Source organism: Hylobates moloch, unplaced genomic scaffold (genome assembly GCF_009828535.3).
Source record: "Hylobates moloch isolate HMO894 unplaced genomic scaffold, HMol_V3 SCAFFOLD_5, whole genome shotgun sequence".
Lineage (NCBI taxonomy): Eukaryota > Metazoa > Chordata > Mammalia > Primates > Hylobatidae > Hylobates > Hylobates moloch.
This window is the reverse complement of record NW_026652280.1, coordinates 101,075,118-101,099,621: the sequence shown is the minus strand read 5'-3', so window position 1 is coordinate 101,099,621 and position 24,504 is coordinate 101,075,118. Positions and strand designations below refer to the sequence as shown.

General features: G+C 47.1%; 1 protein-coding gene and 1 long non-coding RNA gene across 2 annotated transcripts; both read right to left on the bottom strand.

Moving 5' to 3' along the window:
• Window positions 1–3,866: 3,866 nt before the first annotated feature.
• Window positions 3,867–8,684, bottom strand: LOC131383514 (uncharacterized). Its single transcript, XR_009213617.1, has 4 exons — window positions 8,486–8,684; window positions 8,203–8,317; window positions 7,776–7,901; window positions 3,867–4,050 (listed from the first exon to the last, which is right to left on the bottom strand). It is a non-coding gene; the product is annotated as an uncharacterized LOC131383514 (long non-coding RNA).
• A 7,280-nt stretch (window positions 8,685–15,964) lies between these two features.
• On the bottom strand, window positions 15,965–24,475 carry CFAP141 (cilia and flagella associated protein 141). Its single transcript, XM_032154481.2, has 4 exons — window positions 24,117–24,475; window positions 23,429–23,469; window positions 17,646–17,775; window positions 15,965–16,406 (listed from the first exon to the last, which is right to left on the bottom strand). Exons 1-4 carry the CDS (start codon window positions 24,147–24,149, stop codon window positions 16,305–16,307), a joined length of 306 nt encoding a protein of 101 aa, XP_032010372.2. The 5' UTR covers window positions 24,150–24,475; the 3' UTR covers window positions 15,965–16,304.
• Between the last annotated feature and the right edge of the window lie 29 nt (window positions 24,476–24,504).

The window sequence follows — 24,504 nt, the reverse complement described above, 5'->3', positions numbered from 1 at the left end:
CAGTCTCCTTTCAAAGTCGGCTCAGGTAGGTAGGTTCTCTCTCCCGTCTCGTGGAAGTCAATGAATGGAACTGTCGGAGTGGAAGGGATGGGCAAGTTGGCACAAATTCTCATTCTATTTGGCATGGTATGAACTTAAGCGTTCTATTTAGAACAACAGACTTTTCCCCTCTTTTTTTTTTTTTTTTTTTTTAAGAGACGAGATCTCGCTCTGTTGCTGGAGTTCAGGCAGTGGCGAGTTCGAGCCCAGCTTCGAACTCCTGGGCTCAAGCGAGCCTCCTACCTCAGCCTCCGGTGTAGCTGGGACTACAGGTGCACGCCACCCCGTCGGGCTCCGTGTTATTTTATTTATTTTTGTTTTGTTTTGTTTTTTATTTTTTGGGACAGAGTCTCTTCTGTTGCCCAGGTTGGAGTGCAGTGGCGCGAACTCGGCTCACTGTAAGCTCCGCCTCCCGGGTTCAAGCGATTCTCCTGCCTCAGCCTCCCAAGTAGCGCCCTCCACCACGCCCAGCTAATTTTTTTGTAGTTTTAGTAGAGACGGGGTTTCACCATGTTAGCCAGAATGGTCTCGATCTGCTGACCTCGTGATCCGCCGGCCTAGGCCTCCCAAAGTGCTGGGATTACAGGTCCCTGTTACTTTTGAGAGTCATTATGCACCAAATTAACCAACCTTCCAGCCCCTCCAAACCTTGGAATGATTCAGTACTTGGCAATTTAATCATCAGCTGGGGGTGGTACCTCATGTCTGTAAGTCTAGGATTTTGGGAGGCCAAGGTGGGAGGATGGCTTGAGCCCAGGAGTTCAAAACCAGCCTGGGCAATATAGCAAGACCTCATCTCTAAAAATAAATAAATAATAATCACTTAGAATTCCTTTTGTAGATAAGAAAGATATGCCCCCATCTTATCAGGAAGAAGTCCTCTATTACAGACCACTGTCAGCCGGGCGGGGTGACTCATGCCTGTAATCCCAAAATTTTGGGAGGCCAAGGTGAGAAGATCACTTCAGCCCGGAGTTTGAGACCAGCCTGGGCAGTATAGTGAGACCTTATCTCTACAAACAATTAAAAAATTAGCCAGGCCTGGTGGCAGCACGTCTGTAGTCCCAGCTACTTGGGAGGCTGAGGTGGGAAGATTTCTCGAGCTGGGAAGGCAGAGGTTGCAGTGAGCTGAGATTGTACCACTGCCTCCAGTCTGGGTGACACATTGAGAGCCTGTCTCAAAAAAATAAAAAACAGACGAGTGTTACTAGATCCTTCATGCAACAGCCAGACATGAGTGCCTGTAAACTGTACTATAGAATTGAGCCTCCATTCTGTTACAACTTTCACCAATTTCACTGCCACTGTACTTCCAAGTACCCCCAAGGAACTGTTTATGAGTTAGAAACTTCCCCTTGGCCAGATGTGGTGGCTCATGCCTATAATCCCAGCACTTTGGGAGGCCACGGGCAGATCACCTAAGGTCAGGAGTTTGAGACCAGCCTGGCCAACATGGCAAAACCCCATCTCTACTAAAAGTGCAAAAATTAGCCGGGCGTGGTGGTGCACACCTGTAGTTCCAGCTACTCAAGGAGGCTGAGGCAAGAGAATTGCTTAAACCCGGGAGGCAGAGGTTGCAGTGAGCTGAGGTGGCGCCACTGTACTCCAGCCCGGGTGACAGAGTGAGACTCTGTATTAAAAAAAAAAAAAAAAAAGGCAAAACAGACCAGGCGCAGTGGCTCATGCCTGTAATCCCAGCACTTTGGGAGGCCAAGGCAGGTGGATCACGAGGTCAGGAGTTCAAGACCAGCCTGGCCAAGATGGTGAAACCCTGTCTCTACTAAAAACCACAAAAACAAACAAACAAACAAAAAACTAGCCAGGTGCAGTGGCAGGCGCCTGTAGTCCCAGCCACTCAGGAGGCTGAGGCAGGAGAATTGCTTGAACCCGGGTGGCAGAGGTTGCAGTGAGCCGAGATCGCGCCACTGCACTCCAGCCTGGGTGACAGAGTGAGACACAGTCTCAAAAAAAAAGAAAAAAGAAAAACAACAAAAAGAGAAACTTTCCCTACAGGCACTGTGATGCCGGATTTCTGGAAGCACAATAGTAAAGAGACTTGAGAATATTATCTTCCCTCTTATTTCTTTGTATTCCTCCCACCTTCCCAGTAGGTAATCATGATAAATTTTTCCTCTGGGGCAGCTCTCTTTTCTCCTAGAAAATTAGGACATGGAACAGGACTTACAATGAAGAGTCCTAATCCCTGAAAGGAATAGTAAGCAAGACAGTTGCTGCCCTCAGTGTCTAGTTCTGAGAATGCTCCCTGCAGAGCCTCTGTCTTCCTATCACCTTTTGGAAATACCGAGCAATGAGACTATTCAGAAGAAACAACTTGGATAGATAATAATTTTCTCAATAGAGTAACCTGTACACTGATTTTTCCCCCAGAAATTAGGAAGGAAGATCAGGGTTCTGACTCTTAATAGACTGTACCCTGATGGCCTAAGAATTTTTCTAACTTGCTTTGTAGAAGTCTGATCAAGATGTGGCAGAAGTGACACTTTGTCATCTGGGTGCTGCTCAGCAGGGGGCACTATTGTACCTCCCTGTGCCCTGGTAAAGCAGCAGAAGACCTCATCCTAGCCAAATCAAAAGGGTGTTGAGAGCACCCCTGCATTCCTGAGACTGGTAGATTTGAGTAGATAATCTCCTCTTGATCCAGGGAAACAGATGGACTGACTCATGATAGCCTTTAGAAGCACAATGGATAGCCAGCAAGGGGCCCAGTGCTATTGTGTTCCTAGTAACCAGCAATACAATATATCAACAGGTGTATATATCCATCGTTGTCCCTTCTCTCCCCATCCTTCCCGCCACCTGTCCCTGAAAAATGGTGTTATGACTCTATGTCCTAACAATGCACTCCTCTTTCCCTTTGTTTCTCCCTAAACAGCATCTGATTTCATCTTGGATTAAAATGATCTTAGATGTGGTTGCACAACAATGTGAATATGCTACTACTGAATTAGACATTTAAAAATGGTTAAGGGCTGGGCGTGGTGGCTCACGCTTGTAATCCCAGCACTTTGGGAGGCCGAGGCGGACGGATCACGAGGTCAGGAGATCCAGACCACGGTGAAACCCCGTCTCTACTAAAAATACAAAAAATTAGCCGGGCGTGGTGGCGGGCGCCTGTAGTCCCAGCTACTCGGAGAGGCTGAGGCAGGAGAATGGCGTGAACCCGGGAGACGGAGCTTGCAGTGAGCCGAGATCGCGCCACTGCACTCCAGCCTGGGCGACAGCAAGACTCCGTCTCAAAAAAATAAATAAATAAAAATAAAAATAAAATGGTTAAAATGGTAAGTTTTATGTATGTGTATTTTACTACAACTTAGAAAACAAAGGTAGACAAACTTAGGGAGGAAAAAAACAAAAGTTTGGACTCGCCTTGCCATACCCTTGCCCTTTCTTTATTCAAGCAGTCCTAGTAAATCCTGCACTTTTCAGAAAGGCTTCTCAGATAACCAGAACTACTTGTGTAAACACGTAGTTATTGACTCCCTCCTCCTTCTCTACCCCTTGTATCTACTTCAAGATAATATGCTCTGTTTACTTATTTATTAACCTTAAGGACAGAAGCTGAGCTGTTAACTTCCTTTGCATTGGACAGAGTATACTCCCTCTAAAGATGCATATATTATGCTTCTGATGACTCTTCCCTTTGCTTTCTGCTTTTAACCTTGTTGCTCCTTATTCAGCACCTCTCCCAATTCCTATAAACACTGTCCTTCTTTGACCCTTTGAGGCAGGAATCATCGAACTTTTAGGGTCTTGTGACCAGACAGAAAAGAAAGCCAGTAGACAGTATGTACATGAATGAGCATGACTGTGTTCCGATAAAACTTTATTTACAAAACCAGGCTATTGCAAGATTTAACCCACAGGTGGTAGTTTGCTGACTCTAGCTTTGAGGAAAGAAACCTTTCTTCTTGCTTGCTCCTGGCCACAAACTTCCTCTCCTGTTTCTTGTTCTTATGCATAACTCTGAGGGTACTTTCTGACTTGGGAAAGCTAACAAAGGGGAGAGGGGTTGAATGAGTATTTTTAACCCTCACTTTACATATTTAAATGGGTTTTGGTGGATTCCTATGTAAATATGAATAAACTTCTTTCAAATGAATATACTGAGTAGACCATATCTAGGTGAGGGATGCTATGTGTATGTATGTGTATGTCTGTACATCTGTAAAACAGATTAAGATAGGCAGAATTCATCAGCAGGAAATCCTTTTATATTCCTAATGATTTTGATGTATTGCATAGAGCCTGTATATTATTCGCCTTCTCATGGTCTCAGGTTAGACTTGTTCTTTTTCTTGCTCCTGGAAACACCTCCTCAAGCCCACATACTAGCTGTTTCAGCCTAAGAACAGACCCAGATTGATGTTACCCAATTTCTCACAAAACTGTTATTAACCTGACATTGTGCTAGTTTGTGAAAACTTCTATCTTCATGCCCATATGTTAGAAACAGAGAGATCCATCCAAATATACCAGGAACCTAGGCTATACAACTCCAGCCAGCCATCCACTTGCCCAAAGCCCAGGGGTAACCTGTAGATTTGGTAGGGTTGGTTTTTTTTGTTTGTTTTGTTTTGTTTTTTTGAGTTTTCTGAGAAGGGAGAATTTTTATTATTTTAAATAGAGACAGGGTCTTGCTCTGTCACCTAGGCCGGAGTGCAGTAGCACTATCATACCTCACTGCAAGCTTGAACTCCTGGCTTAAAGCGATCCGCTCATCTCAGCCTCCTGAGTACCCGGGACTACAGGCATGTGCCACCACACCTGGCTAATTTTTAAATTTTTTGTAAAGATAGGGCCTCACTATGTTCCCTAAGCTGGTCTTGAACTCCTGGCCTCAGGCGATTCTCCCGCCCTGGCCTCTCAAAGCAAAGTGCTGGAATTACAAGTCTGAGCCACCACACTGGGCACAAGAAGGGAATTAATAGTTTGTGGTGGCCTGGCCAGGCACGGTGGCTCACACCTGTAATCCCAGCACTTTGGGAGGCCGAGGCGGGCGGATCACAAGGTCAGGAGATCGAGACCATCCTGGCTAACACGGTGAAACCCCATCTCTACTAAAAATACAAAAAATTAGCCGGGCACAGTGGCGGGCACCTGTAGTGCCAGCTACTCGGGAGGCTGAGGCAGGAGAATGGCGTGAACCCGGGAGGCGGAGCTTGTGGTGAGCCAAGATTGTACCACTGCACTCCAGCCTAGGTGACAGAGCAAGACTCCGTCTCAAAAAAAATAAAAATAAAAAAAAAATAGCTTGTGCTGACCTTAACTTTTGGAAAAATGAGTTTAAATGATGTATATTATCCAGTTTGTGTTTCTAATCTCTGGCATAATATATTCAATTCTCATCACTTTCCTTGGCCACTGAAAGTGGTGGAAAACAAAACAGATCAGAAACCTAATGGCAGAGGCCAGGCATGGTGGCTCACACCTATAATCCCAGCATTTTGAGAGGCCAAGGTGGGTGGATCACTTGAGGTCAGGAGTTGGAGACCAGCCTGGCCAACGTGGTGAAACACTGCCTCTACTAAAAATACAAAAATTACCCGGGCGTGGTGGCGGGTGCCTGTAATCCCAGCTACTCAGGAGACTGAGGCAGGAGAATCACTTGAACCCAGGAGGTGGAGGTTGCAGTGAGTCGAGATCTTGCCACTGCACTCCAGCCTTGGTGATAGAGCAAGACTCTGTCTCAAAAAAAAAAAACAAAAAACGCCCAGGCGCAGTGGCTTAGGCTGGATGCAGTGGCTCACGCCTGTAATCCCAGCACTTTGGGACACCGAGGCAGATGGATCACTTGAGGTTAGGAGTTCGAGACCAGCGTGGCCAACATGGCGAAACCCCATCTTTACTAAAAAAAAAAATACAAAAATTAGTTGGCTATGGTGGCACGCACCTGCAATCCCAGCTACTCAGAAGGCTGAGGCAGGAGAATGGCTTGAATCCAGGAGGCAGAGCTTGCAGTGAGCCTAGATTGTGCCACTGCACTCCAGCCTGGGCAACAGAGCGAGACTCCATCTCAACAACAACAATAAAAAGAAACCTGGCTGGGCGGGGTGGCTTACACCAGTAATCCCAGCACTTTGGGAAGCCGAGGCAGGCAGATCACCTGAGGTCAGGAGTTCAAGACAAGCCTGACCAATAAATATGATGAAACCCTGTCTCTAGCAAAAATATGAAAATTAGCCAGCTGGGCATGGTGGCATGTGCCTGTAATCCCAGTTACTCAGGAGGCTGAGATAGGAGAATCGCTTCAACCTGGGAGGCAGAGGTGGCAGTGAGCCGAGATAGTACCATTGCATTACAGCCTGGGCAACAAGAGTGAAACTCTGTCTCAAAAAAAAAAAAAAAGAAAAGGAAAGGAAAGAAACCTGATGGCAGAGAGACCAAATATGAGGATCCGAAAGCATTTATGAATGGTTCACTCTGTCTATCCTTCTAGCTATTTTCCAAAACCAAATGTGATTTTATTTTATTTTATTGATTTATTTTTTGAGACGGAGTCTCTCTCTGTTGCCCAGGCTAGAGTGCAGTGGTACAATCTCGGCTCCGTGCAACCTCCGCCTCCTGGGTTCAAGCGATTCTCCTGCCTCAGCCTCCTGAGTAGCTGGGATTACAGGCACCCGCCACCACACCTGGGTAATTTTTGTATTTTTAGTAGAGACAGGGTTTCACCATGTTGGCCAGGCTGGTGTCAAACTCTTGATCTCAGGTGATCCACCCACCTTGGCCTCCCAAAGTGCTGGGATTACAGGTGTGAGCCACCTCGCCCAGCCCAAATATGATTTTAAATATTACATGCTCCTTTTTTCCTATTAACTCAGATCACTGAGAAACTTGTTTCCACCAATACTGGGACATTTTTGTTGTTGTTGGTAAGATTCCTATGGTACTTTTCTTCTAAAAAACTTTTCAATCTACTCTCTCATTTATCTTTGCAGCAAACTTCAAGGTTGAAGATGAAGGAAAGTAGGTGATGACGGGATAATATGAGATGGAAAAGAGAATTTATTTTATTTTAGAATGGGAAAATTCAGCCCTAGACAAGCTGAGTAATTACTCACAGTCATAGAGTGAAGTCTGGTGGTGATACCTTTACCCCCTAAGATTCCTTCTTAGTTTCTATTATAGTCTGTCACTGTGGGGATCTCTCTGCTGCTCTAAGAGCAATGCTTCATATGGCATCTCCATGGCATAAAGGCAAATGCCCACATTGGCCAAGATAAATAAACCCATATATGGTCAGGGTCAGTGTGACCTCCATTTCCCATTGTGAAATACGAGCTGGTTTTGTTGGACAGTTGAGAGATGAGAGGTCCCCTATTAATACACATATCCACATGCCAAGACTTGGACATAAAAGCTAAGAATGTGGCATGGGGGAGGAGGTAGGATAAGTGACAGCATTCTGAACTTGGAGTCTCCTCTCTTTGTCCAGGTCCTGGGAAAGATAATTAAATTCCTGCGCTGGTAATAGGAGATAAATGAGACTTTTACATGTATTTAAAAAAAAAAAACTTTTAACATGTTGGAGATGTCTTTAAGAAAGAATATACATGCCATTATGAGACTATACCAGCATGTGGTTATATGCAAAAATGTATGTGAGTATATATGCCTGTGTTCCATGAACCCACAAGTGTGTTTGGAATTTCATCATACATTAACACAAAGATCTATATGTGTAGATTAAACCCATCCTCCATCTCTCTAATACTCACATCAGCAGCCTTCTTTTCTGCCAGTTCCAGCTTCTCCTGGGCATCCTTCAAAGCTTCAGAATACTTGTCCAGCTCATCCTCTGTCCCTTTCAGCTTCTTCTGCATGGCTGCCAGCTCATCCTCCAGCTATAGGAGCCCAGAGAGTCACACACAACAATGCAGGGTTGGACCCTGGGCTCTTGGAGCCCTGAGTGTAACCTCCATGTTACCATCCCTAGTGAGACACACTTTCTCCCCAGCCACTTCCAGCCCACTGCCTCAGGAGTTATGCTGTAGCTTGGCCTGTGACCCTGTAATATCTGATCCTAAGATGACCAAGCCATCCTGGGTTTTCATCCAAGACCCTTGGATGATAAATATCTAAAGTGTAGATGCCCGTGATGCTATTTGAGTGAAAAGAGATGCTCTTTCCCTCTAGAACTCTTACCTTTTCCTCTAGAAGTCAAGGGTTCTTCCAAAACATGGTCCATTTCTACTTAAATTCAGCAGACATACTGTGGCTCAGAAGAGGCCACTGACTTTCCCAAGGTCACAAAGGCAGTCTGAGACAGATATGTGAGATGTCCTCTGCTCCTCCAGTGAGGCTGGGGAGTCCATCCCACCCCCAAAAAGGAGGTGACACCAGTAGTCACTGTCTTTCCCATGAAAACTCCCTTCCATTTCACAGTCTTGTTCACTAGCAGGTGAGAGAGACCAATGCCAGTGCCTACCTGTTTACTTCTTTCTTCTGCCTGCTTCTGCTCAGCTTCAGCTTGCTCTGCCCGATCCAGAGCATTCTCCTTGTCTAACTTCAGCATCTGCATCTTTTTCTTGATGGCCTCCATCATGAGCAGTGGCTGTTGGTAGGCTCACCTGTGAACACTGGAGAACTGGAGACTGGGGCAAGAAAGAAGGGACTGCTGCCTGAGTGACCAGGAGGTCCCCAGACTTGAGTCTTTATCTGTGCTCGTAGCTCCACCTTTTGTTCCTAATATGGTCTTTCCAGCTCCCTCCACCCCATATTGTTCTCCTGGGGGAACACAGGGTGAGACGCTTTGATGAACTGACATCACCAGCAAAAAAATATCTAGGAACAGCTGAGGCTGATTTTAGACAATGGAAAGTGGGGGAGGGAAGAGGTTCTCCCTGACCCTGAAACTTTCCACTCATTCTGGGCAGCTCTATGGATGTTTTAAAAGAGAAGGAAGACGGGAGGGAAGAACATTGAAATAGAGAAGGGTACTTTGGCAATTCTAGGTTGGCAGTTTGCATCCAGAGGGTCCTGGTTGCCTTTCAGCTTCCCCTTTCACTCTCCCCCAGACTGTGTTGAATGCTGGTCAAACACCATTAGTTGAGTTTTAGCTTTTGATTCCTGGTATTCAAGGAGCTTGGGCAACAGGGAAGAGGGGAGGTCACTCGTGATCCTTCACAATTCTCCCAGATCCCCAGATCAAATTGCTGTGCTATTTTGGGAGTCTCCGATTGGCAGGGAGACGTTTTTCCTCCAACCAAGAGCCACAAGAGTAGAGTAAGAGGGTAGAGTTGGAATCTCCAAGGCTATCCCAGAGCTTCAAGTGGGGTGGGGAGAGAAACAGGGGAGAGTCAGAACAATCCAGACAGGATCATGCCCTTTGTTTTCCCACAGTAATCTTAAAATAGAACTGTTGTACCCACACAGACCTTGGTCTGTGTGGCTCTCTCCTCTTCCCTTTATCTTCTCCCTTCTTAATTTTCCCCAACGCTGCCGCTCACCACATCATCATAATCATCATTATCAGCTCTATTCTTTCCAGTTTAGTTCCAGACCATGTTTATTCTTCCACTGGGAGCCTTGTTACTAACAGGTGGCAAGTATACCAGTCCACTGGCACCATACACCTGAAAATATGCCAGGGGAGAGGTGGGAACTGTTCAAGGTGACCAGGTATATTGGACAAATATAAATGGCTCTACTTAGTCATTTATGTCAAGGATAGTGAGAGTTAATGCTAAGCCCCAGCAATGGGGGAACTGAGACACCTACCAGGCCAGTGGGTAGAGAAGAGCTGGAGTCCACTATTGAGAGCTTCCAGTCACTAGAGGTAGATAGGCAGATAGACCATCAGCTGACTCTCGACAGAGAGAGGAGAAACCAAGTCTCCTTTCCCTGGAGATTAGCCAGGGAAAGGGGTTAGGGAACAGAGAGAGGAAGGAGTGGAAAATGGGGGGTGGGGTGGGGAAGTGAATAAGGGGGGGGAAAATACGAGGACAAGAAGAGATAAAGAAAAGAGATATGTCCCTTCTAGTATAAGGGGACAAGAAATAGAAAGATTCTATCCTCAAATTCCAACTCTCTCCCACTCCCACACCAGCCCTCTTAGGTTAAGATTGAAATCCACATAGGTTGCAGCTACTGGACTTTTGTGGGGGTCCTGGAGAGAAGAAGTTCAGTAAAAGAGACAGGAGCCCCAGAGATTGAAGTATGAAAGAGGGTGGTGCTGAATCACCTGCTGCTGTAAGAATGTTTGACATTTAGTTGGTTCCTAATTAAACAACCCAATATCAAACATATCACACAGAAGCAGGCAGGAGAGCTTTGGGGGTCATCTGCCTTCCTTCCAATTGCAAAGAAAGAATAGAGCAGACACCAGGCACCAATCATGTCTAGGTGGAGAGCCATCTCCTTGAGGAAGGGTACTGGCCCCTGCTCTTCACCTCCCAAGACAGCCAGCTCTTGCTTATCGCCCTACGTGTCATCCCTGCCTCAGCTCCTCCTCTACCAGCTCCTGGCCTTTGCTGGATCACGTTGGCCTAAACCAGGAAGAATACCTGGCAGGGCTCCACATCCGGGCAACTATTGGTCCCTAGAGCTCCCACACAGAGCTTCTCACCCTGATGTCACGGCCCCAGTGCCCAGAGGATCAGCCGTGTCAGCAGCTCCTCATCAAAATTGCCACCTGCTCTCTTCAACGCCATTCCAGCTGCCCTGAGGCTTTCCGGGGTGGGGGCAGAGGACTTGTACATCCTGCTTTACCTTTCCAACAGAACTCCTAACCTTCCCAGATCACCCCCACAAGACTACTGAGGTCCGTTCAGGAGGCACCATCCTGCTCTTAAGTGCTGCAGATGCTTGGCTTCCCCTTCCTGCCAGCTTAACCATTCTCACCTTCTTCCCATGTCCTCCAGGCATCCTCCTTAAAGTCACCCTTGGATGTCCAGAACAGAAGAATAACTTGTCTCCCTGGCAGGCTCCATCGTCGGCTCCAGAAGAGAAGACTTATAGTTCCCCACCTTGCCTGGCAGAATTGAAACTAAGGCTTTAGATTGAGGGTAAGAGAGGAAACTTCTGCCAGGAAGCAGCCTGCAGTCCACAGGAGTCCTCTCCTCTTCTAGGGCTTTTTACCAGAACTCCAGGCTGCCTTCTCCAAGGGTCTTCCCTCACAGGGATCCAGCCGGATTCCCATATGGGGGATTTCTCTTTTGGAGAGAATCAGGTCTGTTGAATGTTATGTGGCAGGCAGATGCTTCTCTCCACTGTGGCAGAAAAGAGCCCAAGTTATAGCTGCATTGGGGGCTGGGGGGCTTGAGTGGACGTGTGGGGGTGGGAGAAGGACACTCTGCTTCAGCCCCTAGGCCTGTTCCATGTGTCCTTGTTCCCATTCCAGACACCCACCCCAACCCCCAGCATATACCAACTCCACAGTGTCCTTGATCTAGATCGATAGCTTGTCCCAAGCCCAGTCAATTCTTGTTGTGTGGCTCTTGCCTTTCAGGGGAAGACTAACAAATAGGCACATACAGGCCCCAAGGTAGGCATCTGTGATGTTGTCTTATGTCTTTGTTCCTTTTTGGCTCCTAAAGTGGATGTGTATGTTATTTGTACTTTCTTGCTCTCCCTTCTTACCCTTAACCCCTCAAGTTCTAGTTCCCTTCTCTGAGAAGCTTATCCACATTCAAAAATCAGAAGCTGGAGGAAGAGAGGCTGGGAAAGAGACTAGCAGGAATGAAAGGACTTTAATGTTTGGGGCACTAGAGGAACAGAGAGGCAGACTGGGAATAGCATGCAGGGGAGAAGCAGCTGTCTTGGAAGGAGAGTTTGTATGGCGTACCTAGGCAGAAACATCAGATGGCCTTTGATGAAAGCCGTTTAGCTCTCCTGGAAATATTTACTATGCAACCATTTCAAACAGGACTGAGCCCCTCTGAGCCAGAGGAGCTGGCAGAGGGAAGAGGGAAGAGGGGCTGAATGGGTATGATGGGGTGATGTTATGAGAGCAGACAGAATAGACAGAGAGGATCAGAAGAGATGGGCTCTGTAGGGGGCCAACCTGCCAATACTGGAGCCAGCCTGGCACTGACAAGCCCTGGGGGAAGAGGCCAAGGTCAGGGATCAAGGCAGAGGGGATGGGGCATTCTGTGGGTTCAGATGAACAGAGGAAAGAAGAATAGAAAAATAGAAGGAGTTGGTGAGGGAGTCTGGTTGGAGGTAAGGGGAGCCCAGGTAATGGAAAGGAATGAAGGAAAAAAAAACTATCATAGGAGCAAGAAAACATCATTATGGGTTACCATTTATTGGACATTTTGTGCTACTTGCTGCTAAGTGCTTTATTTAATCCCCACAGCAACCCAGTGAATTAGGCATTATCTCCCTTTTTTCATACAGCATAAGAAACTGTAACCTGGAAAATTAAAATAATTGGCACAAGGCCACGCAGTCAGTGACAGAGCCAGCACTGAAACCCAGATCCATCCAGTGTTAAAGCCTGTTCTCCTAACGCCAAAATATACTGCCTGTGTAAAAGAAACAATAAGCGGCCTGGGAGATAAATATGGGGGAAGATTTAAAAAGTGAAGGTGCAGGCTGGGTGCAGTGGCTCAAGCCTGTAATCCCAGCACTTTGGGAGGCCGAGGCAGGCGGATCATGAGGTCAGGAGTTTGAGATCAGCCTGGCCAATATAGTGAAACCCTATCTCTACTAAAAATACAAAAAAAATTAGCCAGGTGTGGTGGCAGGCGCCTGTAGTCCCAGCTACTTGGGAGGCTGAGGCAGGAGAATCGCTTGAACCCTGGAGACAGAGGTTGCAGTGAGTCAAGATCGCGCCACTGCACTCCAGCCTGGGTGACAAGAGAGAGTCTATCTAAAAAAAAAAAAAAGTGAAGGAGCAGCTGGCTATTTGGCTCATGCCTATAATCCTAGCACTTTGGGAGGCCAAGGCAGAGGACTGCTTAAGCCCAAGGGTTTGAGACCAGCCTGAGCAACATAGTGAGACCCCCATCTCTACAAAAAAAAAAAAAAAAAAATAGCCAGATGTGGTGGCATGTGCCTGTGGTCCCAGCTGCTCAGGAGGCTGAGGAGGGGGTATTGCTTGAGCCTAGGAGATCGAAGCTGCAGTGAGCCATGATTGTACCACTGCACTCCAGCCTGGGCAATGGAGTGAGACTGTCTAAAAAAAAAAAAAAAAAAAAAGGCCGGGTGCAGTGGCTCATGCCTGTAATCCCAGCACTCTGGGAGGCAGAGGTGAGCAGATCACAATGTCAGGAATTCAAGACCAGCCTGGCCAATATGGTGAAACCCCATCTCTACTAAAAATACAAAAATTCGCTGGGCGCGGTGGCTCACGCTTGTAATCCCAGCACTTTGGGAGGCCGAGGCGGGCGGATCACGAGGTCAGGAGATCGAGACCACAGTGAAACCCCGTCTCTACTAAAAATACAAAAAAAATTAGCCGGGTGTGGTGGCAGGTGCCTGTAGTCCCAGCTACTCGGAGAGGCTGAGGCAGGAGAATGGTGTGAACCCGGGAGGCGGAGCTTGCAGTGAGCCGAGATTGTGCCACTGCACTCCAGCTTGGGCGACAGAACAAGACTCCGTCTCAAAAAAAAAAAAAAAAAAAAAAATACAAAAATTAGCCGAGCGTGGTGGTGGGCACCTATAGTCCCAACTACCCAGGAGGCTGAGAGACAGGAGAATCGCTTGAACCCGGGAGGGGGAGGTTGCAGTGAGCCAAGATTGCACCACTGCACTCCAGCCTGGGTGACAGAGCGAGACTCTGTCTCAAAAAAAAAAAAAAAAACAAAAACGAAGGTGAGATGAAGCTTCAGAAAATAGAGGGTAGGGGAGGACACAAGCAGACAGAAAGAATGGGCGACTTAGTCTCAGGTTCCTGGGTCAGATCCAGGTCACATGTTTTGTCTCCTATAAAACTTACACCATACTTGTCGTTACTTGTTCAGTGCCTGCCTCTCCAACTAGGCTGTGAATTCCATGTCATCTGGTGTGTAAGCACTCATGAGTAGTTATTGACTAAAGATAAGAGGGTTTGGGAAGCAGAGGTGATGGGAGTTGGGGGTTGAATATCGGATATGTAGCACAGACAGAGGAATGGGCATGGGTGGAGAATGATATTTGATTGGATAAGAGGGCTGGCCTAGAGGTCAGCAAGCAACCTCTGGAGGACCTGGGTCACAGAGAAATCTCCTGAGGGAGAACACGGAGGATACCTACTGTGTGCCAAGCACTAGGCTTGCTCTGTATTTGCTATATACATTATCTTATTTAATTCTTCAAATGATCCTGTGAAATGGGTATTGTCCTAATTTTCAAAAGAGGAAATTTTTTTTTAATTAACTTTTTTTTTTTTTGAGATGGAGTCTTGCTCTGTCACCCGGGCTGGAGCACAATGGCATAATCTTGGCTCACTGCAACCTCCGCCTTCTGGGTTTAAGTAATTCCCCTGCCTCAGCCTCCCAAGTAGCTGGGATTACAGGGGTCTGCTACCACACCTGGCTAATTTTTGTATTTTTAGTAGAGCCAGGGTTTCACCACATTGGGCAGGCTGGTCTTGAACTCCTGACCTCAGGTGATCCAACTGCCTCAGCCTCCCAAAGTGCTGGGATTATAGGCATGAGCCACCACGCCTGGCCCAGAAGAGGAAATTGAGGCCAGTTAAGCTAAATCACTTCCATATGATGACACAAGAATTAAAGAGGTGAAGCCAGAATTTGAACCTACACCTGACTTCAAAGCCTGTGCTCTTATTTTTATACTCTACTGCCTCTTTATCAGTGGGATGTGTAGGGGCAGAGGAAGAAGCTCTGACAGCTAGAAGAAAAATGGGGGATTCAGTAGGAGACTGAAGGATGGAGACAGACTTGGGTTGGAGGGAAGGGTATGAGTTTTGCAGTGGAGACAAAGGCACATAGAGTTGAGGTCAGGAAAATATCATGTGGACAGGATGAGTGACCATTGAGGATGCCAACGGCAAGGTGAGAGCACAGGGCAAAGTAATGTACAATGGCATTTATATCAGGGAGCGATGGTGTGTTCAGAGAGTGTATTCAGGGACTCATGGTGTATTCCTACAGCTGTCACTGGCTGTGAAATGGGGGTCTCTCTGGCTTGGGATGTCATTCACATGTAAAGTGGACCCTTTTTATTTTTGAGACGGAGTCTTGCTGTCACCCAGGCTAGAGTGCAATGACATGATCTCAGCACACTGCAATCTCCGTCTCCTGGGTTCAAGCAATTCTCCTGCCTCAGCCTCCTGAGTAGCTGGGATTACAAGTGCCTGCCACCATGCCGGGCTAATTTTTTGTATTTTTAGTAGAGATGGGGTTTCACCATTTTGGCCATGGTTGGCCAGGCTGGTCTTGAACTCCTGACCTCGGGTGATCCACCCGTCTCAGCCTCCCAAAGTGCTGGGATTACAGGTGTGAGCCACCTCGCCCAGCCTGTAAAGTGGACCCTTTTAAGTAAAGTTGTCTATGGCCTTCATATGATGCACATGGTCAATCAGTACTTTTCAGTATTTTTCAGAATTTTGAGTGCCTTTATTTTGACTGCTCTTTCCAGCCTCCTACAAATCCTACCACTCCTTATTTCCTTACAACTGTAACATTACCTGCCTGACCCCTGGAGACATTTAAGTTTGGAATCCTCTCTCTTGGCATAGGTGGGAATTCAGGCCCAGTGGAAAGAGACTTGTTCAAAGTTTCACAATAACTAGCTGACTCAAAACCCAAAATGCAGGCCTCCTCACTCAAGCACTACGGTGTCTGTAGATTAATAGCCACATTCAGAGCAATTTGTCCAAATATAAATAAAAGATAAGTGAAAGTGATATCTGAGAGGTGGCAAGTGAAATCCAGGAAGTTAAGATTACAGTAGCTGAAAAATAAGCACTTTTGAAACAAATCAAGATTTAAACCTGAAAGAATGAGCCCAGTGGTCTAAGTTTGAGCCTTTAAGAAGTAACTTTATTTGTTATAGCAAATCAGGATTCTCAACTCACATTGTCCACCCCTCCCCACCCTGTCGCCTTACGTCAACACAGTAAATCCCACTATGACCACAAGGCGTCACTCTTGTTGTTACTGTTGTTTCATAGATTGTTTCCCAAATAGCGGCAAACGATTAACAAGAGAGTGGAGAAGTGAGAGTGGGAGCGCTGTCTTAAGTCCCTGGCAGATAGCAAGATCTGGTATGTTTTGGGAAGGAGGTTCAAGGTGGTAGAGGCTCTAGAAGGCTAGGTTAGCAGGCATGTTGAGAATGGAAGAACAGTGTTTTGGATGCCATCAGAATCTCTCTACATAAAAAGCTTTGCCCATCTGATTTAGTTCCTGCTGGTACTGCTGATGCTCCTTTTCAAACAGCTGGTGCAGGGCAGCTTGACGGACCTGGTGGAGAGGGCAGAATACAGTGTGTTGTTTGCCTCTGTTTACCACCCTTTCTTATTCTTCCTAGTTGCTTTCCCATTATTTGTGTTCTCTCGGAGCTGGACTTAGCTGTGACATAAAGCTGGGTGGTAGCAGAGAGGCTGAACCAGTGGAGGGAAGCCTATCCAATTTTTTTCTCCACAGGCAAAGCCCTATGTTCAGCAAATATTTGCTGAGAACAGACCATGAAACAGGAACTCTACTAAGTAACTGGGATACAAAGATGGTTACATGAGTGGCCGGGCGCGGTGGCTCACGCTTGTAATCCCAGCACTTTGGGAGGCCGAGGCGGGCGGATCCCAAGGTCAGGAGATCGAGACCACGGTGAAACCCCATCTCTACTAAAAATACAAAAAATTAGCCGGGCGTGGTGGCGGGCGCCTGTAGTCCCAGCTACTCGGAGAGGCTGAGGCAGGAGAATGGCGTGAACCCGGGAGGCGGAGCTTGCAGTGAGCCAAGATCGCGCCACTGCACTCCAGCCTGGGCGACAGAGCGAGACTCCGTCTCAAAAAAAAAAAAAAAAAAAAAAAGATGGTTACATGACATCAAGTGGGGACCCCGGGAGAGAGAGAGGTACTGAGAGGCAAGTGCTACGCACTAAGAGGCAGTTTTTTGTTTGTTTGTTTGTTTGTTTGTTTTGAGACCAAGTCTTACTCTGTAGCCCAGGCTGGAGTGCAGTTGCACAATCTCAGCTCACTGCAACCTCTGCCTCGGTTCAAGCAATTCTCGTGCCTCGGCCTCCCAAGTAGCTGGGATTATAGGCATGTGCCACCATGCCCGGCCAATTTTTGTTTTTAGTAGAGATGTGGTTTTGGCATGTTGGTCAAGCTGGTCTCGAACTCCTGGGCTCAAGCGATCTGCCCGTCTTGGTCCCCCAAAGTGCTGGGATTACAGGCCTGAGCCACCACACCCGATCTAAGAGGCAGTTTTGAGTCTCACCAAGATGAAAGGAGCAGGAACTAGAGTATACTTTGGGACTTTAACATGTGCCTGCCGCCTGTAAGGTGGATGCAAAGAATCACTTAATGAAAAAGAGTTTTGGCAATGGAGTTAGAGTTGTGTTGCTCTGGCGTAATGCTGAAAACCTAGAGGCAAACAAGATAAATGTGCAATGACATGCACTAAGAGCTTGGAAAACTCAGTGGGCAAAGGCACAGAGCAGTAGTGAATGAGACTTCAGGTTGCCCTGCTAGAACTCACCATTAGTAGTTGCTTTTTGGCCAGTGCCAATTCCTGTACTATGGTGTCCTGCATCCTTAGGGTGGCATATGGGTTTCTTCTCTGGCCCAATGTCATTTGCCACAGACAGTGAGTATGTGAATTTCGCCACCTGCTCCAGGTACAGAGGTGGGGGTTGAATGGGTGGGTTAGAGTTAGGAGTAGAGACAAAAACCCCATAGAGTGAGGCTGTTTCTTTTTTCTTTTTCTTTTCTTTCTTTCTTTTTTTTTTTTTTTTGAGACAGAGTTTCACTCTTGTTGCCCAGGCTGGCGTACAGTGGCGCAATCTTGGCTCACTGCAACCTCTGCCTCCCAGGTTCAAGCAATTCTCCTGCCTCAGCTTCCCAAGTAGCTGGGATTACAGGCACCTGGCACCATGCCCAGCTAATTTTTTGTATCTTTAGTAGAGATAGGGTTTCACCATGTTTGTCAGGCTGGTCTCGAACTCCTGACCTCAGGTGATCCACCTGCCTCGGCTTCCCAGAGTGCTGGGATTACAGGTGTGAGCCACCGCGCCTGGCCCAAGACTGTTTCTTCACCTGGAACCTCTGCCCCACTGTTAGAAGACTGTAAAATCCTTAAAAGGGTAATTTAGAACCTAGTATGTATTAAGTACATAATATCATTTAATCATTTCAATAACTATGTGGCATAGGTGTTATTTTATTTATTTATGTATTTATTTATTTATGTATTTATTTATTTTGAGACAGAGTTTTGCTCTTGTTGCCCAGGCTGGAGTGCAATGGCGCGATCTCGGCTCACTGCAACCTCCACCACCCGGGTTCAAGCGATTTTTCTGCCTCAGCCTCTTGAGTAGCTGGGATTACAGGCATGCGCCACCACGCCAGGCCCATAGGCATTAATTTTTACATAATACAGATAAGGAAACTAAAAGTTGTGAGATGCCCAAGGTCACTTAATGGCAGACCTGGGACTCAAATCCAACTTCATTTTTTTTTAGACAGAGTCTCACTCTGTCACCCAGGCTGGAGTGCAGTGAGGCAATCTTGGCTCACTGCAGTCTCCACCTCCAGGGTTCAAGTGATCCTCCTGCCTCAGCCTCCTGAGTCGCTGGGACTACAGGTATGTGCCACCACACCTGGCTAATTTTTGTATTTTTAGTAGAGACGAGGTTTCACCGTGTTGGCCACGCTGGTGTTGAACTCCTGACCACAGGTGATCCGCCTGACTCAGCATCCCAAAGTGCTGGGATTACAGGTATGAGCCACTGCACCTGGCCCCAAATCCAATTTCTCTAAAGCTAATATCCCTTCCATCATACTAGTGATTCTCAGCCCTGGCTAGACTGGAATCTTCATTGAAGTTTTAATTTTTTTTTTTTTTTTAAGAAATAGTCTCGCTCAGTCGCCCAGGCCAGAGTGCAATGGCGTGATCTTGGCTCACTGCAACCTCTGCCTCCCAGGTTCAAGCAATTCTCATGCCTCATCCTCCTGGGTAGGTGGGATTACAGGTGCCTGCCACCACTCCCAGGTAATTTTTTTTTTTGGAGACAGAGTCTCGCTCTGTCAGCCAGGCTGGAGTGCAGTGGTGCAATCTCGGTTCATTACAGCCTCTGTCTCTCGGGATCAAGCAATTCTCCTGCCTCAGACTCCTGAGTAGCTGGGATTATGGGTGCATGCCACCACACCCAGCTAATTTTTGTATTTTTAGTAGAGACGGAGTTTCACCATGTTGGCCAGGCTGGTCTTGAACCCCTGACCTCATGTAATCCACCTGTCTCAGTCTCCCAAAGTGATGGGATTACAGGTGTGAGTCACCACGCCTGGCTGCTAATTTTAAAATTTTTAGTAGAGATGGGGTTTTGCTATGTTGGCCAGGCTAGTTTCGAACTCCTGACCTCAAGTGATCAGCCTGCCTCAGCCTCCCAAAGTGCTGGGATTACAGGAGTGAGCCACCATGAAAGGCCAGTTTTAAGTTTTTTAATATATAGAAGGAATATAAATATACATCATGCATGTACATATGTGTATATATCTACTGTTGGCATTTTAAAAAAATCAAAAGTACATTTTCCACATGTTGAAAAAATTGAATCCACACAGAAATACATTAAGTGAGGCCGGCTGCGGTGACTCACACCTGTAATCCCAGCACTTTGGGAGGCCGAGGTGGGCGGATCACGAGGTCAGGAGATCAAGACCATCCTCACTAACACGGTGAAACCCCGTCTCTACCAAAAATATAAAAAAATTAGCCAGGCGCAGTGGCGGGTGCCTGTAGTCCCAGCTACTCGGGAGGCTGAGGCAGGAGAATGGTGTGAACCCAGGAGGCGGAGCTTGCAGTGAGCCGAGATCGTGCCACTGCACTCCAGCCTGGGCGACAGAGCAACACTCCGTCTCAAAAAAAAAAAAGAGAAAAAAAAAGAAAGAAAAAAAAGAAAAAAGGCCGGGTGCGGTGGCTCACGCCTGTAATCCCAGCACTTTGGGAGGCCGAGGTGGGAGGATCACGAGGTCAGAAGATTGAGACCATCCTGGCTAACACGGTGAAACCCCGTCTCTACTAAAAATACAAAAAATTAGCTGGGCGAGGTGGCTGGCGCCTGTAGTCCCAGCTACTCGGGAGGCTGAGGCAGGAGAATGGCGTGAACCCTGGGGGTGGAGCCTGCAGTGAGCCGAGATCGCGCCACTGCACTCCAGCCTGGGTGACAGCGAGACTCCGTCTCAAAAAAAAAAAAAAGAAAAAAAGAAATACATTAAGTGAAAAGTAAAGTTTCTGGGTGCAATGGCTCACACCTGTAATCCCAGCACTTTGGGAGGCTGAGGCGGGCGGATCACTTGAGGCCAGGAGTTCAAGACCAGTCTGGCCAACGTGGTGAAACCCCATCTCTACTAAAAATACAAAAACTAGCCGAGCGTGGTGCCACACACCTGTAATCCCAGCTCCCCAGGAGGCTGAGGCATGAGAATCGCTTGAACCCAGGAGGTGGAGGTTGCAGTGAGCCGAGATCGCACCACTGCACTCTAGCCTGGGTGGTGGAGTAAGACTCTGTCTTAGAGAGACTCTGCCTCAAAAAAAAAAAAAAGTTGTTATCTCTGACTGGGCAAATATATATATATATATATATATACTTTGTTGGGAATGACTGTAGTTTTTACTTTTTTTTTTTCTGAGTCAGAGTCTTGCTCTGTCGCCCAGGCTGGAGTGCAGTGGCGCGATCTCTGGTCACTGCAACCTCTGTCTCCCAGGTTCAAGCAATTCTTCTGCCTCAGCCTCCGAGGTAGCTGGGATTACAGGCGTGTGCCACCATGCCCAGCTAACTTTTGCATATATATTTTTTTGAGACAGGGTCTTATTCTGTTGCCTAGGCTGGAGTGCAGCGTGTGATTATGGCTCACTACAATGTCAACCTCTTAGGCTCAAGCAATCCTTCTACCTCAGCCGTCTAAAGAGCTGGGACAACAGGTGTGTGTGCCTGGCTAATTTTTATTTTTTTATAGAGACGGAGTCTCACTATGTTACCCAGGCTGGTCTCAAACTCCTGGGCTCAAGTGATCTCTGCCTTGGTCTCCCAAAGTGCTGGGATTACAAGTATGAGCCACCACACTCAGCTACTTGTGAATGTTTTCAGAAAATGTTTCTATCATAAACTGGGAAGTACATCTTTTTTAAAAAACATGTAATCAGGCCAGGTGTGGTGGCTTTACGCCTATAATTTCAGCACTTTGGGAGGCCGAGGCGGGCAGATTACTTGAGGTCAGGGGTTCGAGAACAGCCTGGCCAACATGGCGAAACCCCATGGTGAAACCCCAACTCTACTGAAAATACAAAAATTAGCCAGGTGTGGTGGCGGGCGCCTGTAATCCCAACTAATCGGGAGGCTGGGGCAGGAGAATCACTTAGACCCAGGAGGCGGAGGTTGCAGCGAGCTGAGATTGTGCTACTGCACTCCAGCATGGGCAACAAGAGCGAAACTCCAGGCCGGGCGCGGTGGCTCACGCTTGTAATCCCAGCACTTTGGGAGGCCGAGGCGGGTGGATCACGAGGTCAGGAGATCGAGACCACGGTGAAACCCCGTCTCTACTAAAAATACAAAAAAATTAGCCGGGCGTGGTGGCGGGCGCCTGTAGTCCCAGCTACTCGGAGAGGCTGAGGCAGGAGAATGGCGTGAACCCGGGAGACAGAGCTTGCAGTGAGCCGAGATTGCGCCACTGCACTCCAGACTGGGCGACAGAGCGAGACTCCGTCTCAAAAAAAAAAAAAAAAAAAAAAAAAAAAAAAACAAGAGCGAAACTCCATCTCAAAAAATAAATAAATAAATAGCAATAGTCATGAACATTCTTGGGTATGTACCTTCTAGTGCTTTTCCAAGCATGTATATTTAAGATAAATTCCTATTTTTGCCAGTTCAACGGATATGCAAATTTAAATTTTGATAGATTTTATCAAACTGCCTTTGTACAAACATGGCTGTATCAACCTAGACTCTTATTAAAATCATATGTGTTCTTGTTTCTTCACATCCTTGCTAGCTCTGGATATGACCCATGAAACCTTAAAAAAAGGCTTCTCCTATCCCATTTCAGACCACTTTAATCAGAATCTCCTAGGGTTAAGAACTAGGCATCAGTGTTTATTTATTTAAATTAAGTTTTTTGGTAGAGATGGGGATCTTGCCATGTTGCCCAGGCTGTTCTCAAACTCCTGAGCTCAAGCAATCCACCTGCCTTGGCCTCCCAAAGTGCTGGGATTACAGGCATAAGCCAATGTGCCCAGCCCATTTTGTTTTGTTTTGAGACAGGGTTTTCCTCTCTCACCCAGGCGGGAATGCAGTGGTGGCATCACTTGACCTGGGCTCAATTGATCCTCCTGCTTCAGTCTCCTGAGTGGCTGAGACTACAGGCATGCACCACCACATCTGGCTAATTTTAATTTTTTTGGTAGAGACAGGGTTTTCCTATGTTGCCCAGGCTGGTCTCGAGCTCCTGGGCTCAAGCAATCCCCCTGCCTCGGCCTCCCAAAGTGCTGGGATTATAGGTGTGAACCACCATGCCAGGCTTGCATCAGTGTTTTTTTTTTTTTTTTTTTTTTGTAGAGATAGAGTCTTGCTCTGTCACCCAGGCTGGAGTGCTGGAGTGCAGTGGTGCGATCTCGGCTCACTGCACCCTCCGCCTCCTAAGTTCAAGCAATTCTCCTGCCTCAGCCTCCCCAGTAGCTGGGACTACAGGCGCACACCGCCATGCCTGGCTAATTTCTTTTGTATTTTAGTAGAGACAGGGTTTCACCATGTTGCCCAGGCTGGTCTTTAACTCCTGAGCTCAGGCAATCCTCCCCCCTCGGCCTCCCAAAGTGCTAGGATTACAGGCGTGAGCCACTGCGCTCGGCTGCATCAGTTTTTTCAAAATCTCATCAGGGTGAAAAGGATACGTAGCCCAGTCTTGTGAATCTTCTCATTCACTGGTTCAACAAATACTGCACTACCAACCACATAATTAGTACAAAGCCAGGCAACAAATACTTGAATTCTTGACCAAAAAAAGAAAATAAAAACATGCTTCAATTTTTCTCCAGAGAATGAGAGGCAGGGGACAATAAAAACCAATCTATATCACCTAACCTACTGGGCACTAAGAGGCTGATCTCACTTGCTTTGAGGACAAGGCTGCCTCTCACCCCTTCCGCATCTATTTTCCTTCTTGATGAGCCCCTAAAGAGATGCAGCAGAGTTGGGAGGTGGCTCAGGGAAGACAGCAGAGTGCAAAGGTCAAGCTGAAAGATAAAGGGAGGGGACAGAAGCAGATTACCTGTCGACCGTCTTTTTAAGTCCCATGGCCCTTTGAAAACTCTGCAAGAAAAGGTAGTTCTGTTGATCTGCCTCAGTCTCAGTCTCCAGAACCTCTATTCTAATGAGACATAGACCTTTTTTTTTTTTTTTTGAGACAGAGTTTTGCTCTTGTTGCCCAGGCCAGAGTGTAGTGGCGCAATCTCGGCTCACTGCAATCTCCGTCTCCCGGGTTCAAGCGATTCTCCTGCCTCAGCCTCCGAGTAGCTGAGATTACAGGAATGCACCACCACCACGCCGGGCTAATTTTGTATTTTTAGTAGAGACGGGGTTTCTCCATGTTGGTCAGGCTGGTCTCGAGCTCCTGACCTCAGGTGATCCGCCCACCTCAGCCTCCCAAAGTGGTGGGATTACAGGGGTGAGTCACCGCGCCCAGCCACATAGACCTTTTTGAGAAAGCAATTTCCTAGGGGGAAATAGGGAGAGGAAAGCTCTACTTTCAGAATGGATCAAAGAAAACACACAGGGGTTGGACGGAACACGTATTTGAATACCTACTACGTACTAGACATAGCCTCCCACTCCTGTTACTAACTACATTATATCCTTGTTACATCAAAAGCCTTTCCCAGTAAAAGATGCACTTATAGTAAATTGATCTGGGAACTTCATCAAACTTCAACCCAGCCCCTCCTTCCAACTCTGCATACCTCTTCTACTTTTGTCAACTTTTCCACAGACATGTCTATAGATTTGCTTGATACAGTCTGAGGAGACTGACAGGCTCTTCTTTCTGTTTAGTTCAGTAACCAAGGTTTCAGTAGTCATAGTAACATTTACGCCTCCAACAATAACCCTGGGCCTAGGAGTTGATTGGCCACCTGGCTTGTTGCCCCAGAAACCTTGAGAGAATCCTTGTTCTGCAGCCTTCTGTTGGTGACACAGGCATCTATGAGCAAGGGCCACAGTCCTGATTTTAGGATTTCTTGTGCTAGGGTCCCAAGGAGTATCTGTATGGTCGTAGGTCCAGGCTATGCACACAGTCCCACCAATTCTCTGGAGGCAAATCCTCATGCCCTATACCCTGTTAGAAATGTG